The following is a 5,509-nucleotide window of genomic DNA, read 5'->3' as shown; positions in this document are numbered from 1 at the left end:
AATCTAATAAAAAAAAGGCTGCAGTGTCATAGAATCACTTACATGCTCTATCTTGACCAGCTGTAACATTAAAATGTTTGTGAACACTGATACATTGTCTGTCTGTATTTATTCTGTTTGCACTCAGGATTGTTGTAACTTCACTTAATTTTGCTTTTTTAAATTCCCTGGTTATGCACTTGGAAGCTAGAATTTTGCAATATCACTTTTACCTTTGGCTGACCTTTTGTCAGTGCTACAGCAGTGATGTGGATACTCATGCATATTTCTGCATAAGAAACATTTGCTGCACACCAATAAGAGGAAAAAAATCTCTTAGAGATAATATATAGTTTTTTATATTTTAACTGCTTTGTTTTAACTCAGTTGTTCAAATGACTAGTTGATCTGTGTTTTAAAAAAAAGTAATGAAATGTATCCAACCATGCAAACTGAAAGATTATTTCTTTAATTAATTAATTAGTTTGTTTGATACTTTTAATTGTGTGTAATGTAGGTTTTTATTCCCCGCTTTATTTATGCATTTATTTATTACATTTGTATTATTTTTTTTTACATTTATTACATTGTTTATTGCGTATTTATTAAATTTAAGTAAAACTAAATCGTAAAGCACCGTTTTAGTTTTAAATTGTTGGTATTTCTATTCACATACGGTAACAAAACCCTTCAATTTATTAAAATTTCTTTTAGTCTTTATTTTTCATTCTTTGGGTTTCACTGTTACCATAGTAACTGGTAGTAACGCATTGGTCCGTCCAGAAAATCAGTTCGGCTCTTGGTCCGTTTCTAAAACCGTCCGTAGTGAAACAAATAGGTGTTCTTCGGTTGCAATAGTTTGACTGCAGGGAAAGGAGATTGGCTAATTGTAAACGTGGGGTATGGATAAAGTTTGAAAATCAAGATTACCTGATAAATACCTGATAACGAGTTTTACTCCTCGGCGTTATATCAGCCTGGCATTGTGTAAGCAGAATAAAAGTGACTGATGCCGTGCCGACTGTAGCGACAAATTAATGTTAACAGGTTCGACGAGGTGGAAACTTGGCTCTAGCTAACTAGAACAACCTGTACTGGTGTGGTTTAACAGCATGGACCCATTTGTAAAATTCACGAGTCAGAGTCAGGGAAGGGACCGCATATTCAGGTGAGCTTTTCATCGCTTTTGTAACCAGCTCGTACAAACGTTACTTTATTTTCTTGATAAAAAACGGGAAAGTTACCGCATGACTGTATCCTTCTAACTTTCCCCCTTCATCTGCTTCTTTTTTATTTTAGGGCAGCTCAGTATGCTTGTTCACTCGCTGTTTATTTACTTCGAAACAACTCGGACAGAAAGGACCTTGTGGCACAACTTAGAAGTCTGGAAACCAGCTTGAGTGCTGGACGAAAATGTGAGTAACTGTGGAGGGAGTTAGGAGGCGTTCAGTGGCTGCGGTTAAATTGGATTTCAGTTTCAAACCCACTGTGTGGTTGCCCGAATTTATTGCATTAATTTCCGTGAACATGGGTGGTTCTAAAAACTGTGATGAATTCAAAGAGCTTGTTTTATTTTTGACCAGCAGACAGAATTACAGTTATTCAAACTAAACAAACGCATCATTCATTTGGTTAACAAATGACTTGAATCTTGTCTCTCTGTTAAGTTTGTCTATGAGCACTGTATTTCTTCATCATCAAGGCCAGAAATTCTGCCAAGGAGTGCACAAATGGACAATTTTTTCTTTTCTTGGCAAACTGTCTACTTACAGCTTAGACAATGTTGTTCTGTAGCTTTCTCTTTATCTCACTGTAAGCTGGGATAAACGCTGCACCGACTGTTGCTGCAAATGACTGTAATTCTGATAAACGTAAGACCACTCATAGATGTGCTTACTTTAGAATTCATGTGGAATTTGACACATTTTGTACCTTGACATTTGGTCGCTTTAGTATGAATTAGGTAAACTCTGAAATGAAACAGAAATGAAAGATATGGCCGTGCCTTAGAGCAGCTTCTTTTGTTATGCCGCAGCTGAGCTGTGCCAAGGCCAAGATCTGTTTGTGCAGCAACTAATGATCTCTTTGAGGAACTCTACTGCCTCTAGGGCTGGCCTGCCTGTTTTTGTGTTTCTGGGTGAAGGGTCATTTATGACTCCCAATTTAAAATGTGATAACGTGTTGTGAAAGGTTCAAAAGTTTAAAATAAAGAGACTGGGGTGAATTGATGTTGTTCCAGTATGTAAACACAAATAGGCAAATAGTGAAAAGATGCTGTAGTTAATTCTCTGTGTACCTTAACTGTATTTCCATCTGTTGTGGGCTGCTATAATGAAGTGTTGACCTGCCATTTCATATTAAATTGATTACTGCTCTAATACCCTTTCATGTCCTCCTCCTTTGTCAGTGCTCAGGCTGGGAAATGCAGCAAATTCCATTGAGGCTGCTAAGCGAACCGTGCAGCTCTCGGACCGAGTGCTGCGCCTGTGCCTTACTGTGGCCAACGTGAGCCGCGCCCTCTACTTTATCTGTGACAATGTACTTTGGGCCAAAAGTGTCGGTCTTATCCGCAATATCGACAAGGAACGCTGGAGTTTAAACTCCTCCCGCTTCTACTTCTTCTCATTAGTTATGCATCTCAGCAGAGATGTTTATGCGGTTCTCCAGGTGATGACAAAGAGGTCAAGAGATAAAAACTTCAAACAGAGAATGGATCAGCATCTCGCTGAGAATCCTGAAGTAGCTGAAGTTGTCGTCCCTCACCTGGATGGCTTTCTCTTTCTGCTTTTGGAAACCCTGAAATCACACCCGGACCTTGCCTTGGACTCTGTGAAAAACATCTGTGATCTCTTCATGCCCTTAGATAAGCTTGGTTTATACCAGTCAAATGGGGGAGTGATGGGATTCTGTGGTCTGATATCATCGCTGATTGGGATTGTCACCCTCACACAGCCCAGGCTAAGGATTGCACCGTGATGACACGGGTGAAGTTAAATATTACAAAGCGATTGCAGATCAAAGAGTTAATCACGTCAGGTGCGTTCAAGAGGTCGCTGGAACTGTAATGGTGGACAGAGGTTAAAAACAAAACCAGCACATTTTACAGTCCCTGAGTCAGTAATAACTAATGGACTTGCACTTTTTTAGAATTACTGGATTTCTCTGTTTTGCACAATATCTGGAATTAATTTTGAAAGGGAGCAAATCGAGTCGATATAGAAACTTTGTCTATTTGTCGTACTTTAGAACATCCAATGATAGGTACTTTTGTATTCCAGTCTTGCACAACACCAGCTGTTTTACACTGTAGTAGAAAATAAGGGCTACTTATTGGTTATGCAAAAGAAAAAAACTTACTCTGTCACTTCTAAGTTCACTGTTTTCTTTTTTTTTTCTAAACTCTGCTTTGTACTTAAAATGAGGTAAAACTTGCAGCACCAGTTTCAGAGATTTTCTTCAGTTTTTTTCTTTTGGCGTTGGCTGAACATGTGAGTAATTTATAGGATGTATGTTATGAATAGAAGGTGTGTTTGAAAAATGAATAAAACGATGCAACAATGTTTGTATTATAGAGAGAGTCACTTTTTAAGCATTCTAATAAGAACATATCTGTGAATTGAATATTCGAGACACATAAACTCAGCAGTCACTTTGTTAGCTACACATGTTAAACTTCTCTTTAACGCAAATGTCTAACTCAATGCGTTTAGTTGTGTAGACGTGGTCAAGACGAACTGTACAAGTTGAAACTGAACATTAGAATGGAGAAGAAAGGTGATCTAAGAGTGGCACTCTTTGATTCTGTCATAGCCTTGTGCTTCTATATCTGTAGTTCACAGAGTCAAATACAGGAGTGATTAGCTCCAACAAAATGATATGAAGTAAATATCCAATGATGCAGTTCTCTGGGAAAAATGCCTTTTGGTGCCAGAGACGAGGGGGGATGTCCAGACTGCATTGTGCTGATAGGATGGCAATGTTAACTCAAATAACCACTTGTTAAAACCAAAAATCGTCTCTCCGAATGCACAACACATAGACCCTGTAAGCATTTAAGATGGACTACAGCAGCAGAAAAACACTGGGTCAGCCGTCAGCTAAGAACAAGAAACTGAGGCTACAGTTCACACAGACGCAATACAATTGGGCAAAATTATTCTGGAAAACGCTGTGTTTGAGTCCAGATTTGTCAATTCAATTCAGTTCAAGGCCTTGAGAGACACTTTATACTGTAGGGTAAAGACCCTCAATAACACAGAAAAAACACCAACAATCTGAACCATGAGCAAGCACTTTGGTGACAGTGGGACATAAAAACCCCCTTTAACAGGAAGAAACCTCACCTACCAGAAACCTGGGCACAAAGACGCCATGTGGAAGAGAACCAAGGATTAATAATATAACTAATGATTAAATGTAGAGTGGTGTATAAATATATATATCAAACATTCAGATGCAGGGTCAGAGTTTGCAAAAATAATATGAACACATGGATTCATCCTGTATTAATGAGGCTGGTGGTGTAACCTACAACCACAGTGTATCCATCCTCTGATGACTACTTGCAAAATAACATGCCATGCCAGGCAGGTCCTAAGGCAAAAGTACGTCTAACCCAGTATTCTAAGGAGCTTGGAAAGAAAAGCGTCTGGACTTCTTTAAGTTTCTTGAAGACGTTTAACCTGTAATCCGAGAAGCTTATTTCATTCTAAGAGCAACTGGTGTACGCATGGCACAGCAAAGAAGAGCCATCTCAACGGGACAAGACTCGGCTGTTCATCTGCATCTAAAGGACAAAGGTCACTCTTTCCTGGATGCCAATGTTCACATTTTGGACAGAAAAGACAGATGGTTTGAAAGAGGAGTGAAAGAAGCCATCTATGTCCACTGTGAACGGCCATCTTTGGACAGAGGTGGTGATTTACACACCAACTGTCTGCCATCTATAATCCTGTTTTGAGATCCCTTCCCAGACGCCTTAACGCCCTACTCACATCAGTAAATCACATGATAGGGTGGGGCTAGGTTTCACTATGGGTTCACCTGAAACCTTGGCTGATTGTGACCTACACCCGTTTTCACACCTTGGATCCTGTGATTAGGTAGGGGATCAATAGGGCTTAAAATCTGGGACTCTGCAACAGTTGCTCTTAGAACTGAAGAAGCTTCTTGGATGAGAGGTGGAACGTCTTCAAGAAACTTAAAGAAGTCCAGACGCTTTTCTTTCCAAGCTCCTTAGACTACAATGACGTGGATGACTGAGAACCTTCACAGACATACGTCTAACCCAGTACTAGCAAGGTGTATCTAATAAAATGTCCAGTGCATATTGATTGACATGTCTGAATACCGTCAATGTGACAGTTTACTGACAAATAAAAACACCGTAATGATGAGAAATTAATTAAAACTGGTCGGTTTAAAAGTGTTATGTGTTTTTGATAACAAAGTTGACAAACGAGTGGATCTGTTCAAAAATGGAGCAATACTGCCCTCTTGAGGAAACATGACGCACTGTTGAATTGAAAAG

The 5,509-nt window shown here is 39.2% G+C and overlaps 1 protein-coding gene across 1 annotated transcript; it reads left to right on the top strand.

Moving 5' to 3' along the window:
- Positions 1-848: 848 nt before the first annotated feature.
- Positions 849-3,525, top strand: pex11a (peroxisomal biogenesis factor 11 alpha). The gene is made up of 3 exons (XM_063481130.1): positions 849-1,147; positions 1,279-1,394; positions 2,387-3,525. Exons 1-3 carry the CDS (start codon positions 1,092-1,094, stop codon positions 2,953-2,955), a joined length of 741 nt encoding a protein of 246 aa, XP_063337200.1. The 5' UTR covers positions 849-1,091; the 3' UTR covers positions 2,956-3,525.
- The last annotated feature ends 1,984 nt before the right edge of the window (positions 3,526-5,509 follow it).

Source organism: Pelmatolapia mariae, linkage group LG7, assembly GCF_036321145.2.
Source record: "Pelmatolapia mariae isolate MD_Pm_ZW linkage group LG7, Pm_UMD_F_2, whole genome shotgun sequence".
Classification (NCBI taxonomy): Eukaryota; Metazoa; Chordata; class Actinopteri; order Cichliformes; family Cichlidae; genus Pelmatolapia; species Pelmatolapia mariae.
This window is presented reverse-complemented; position numbering and strand designations above follow the sequence as displayed.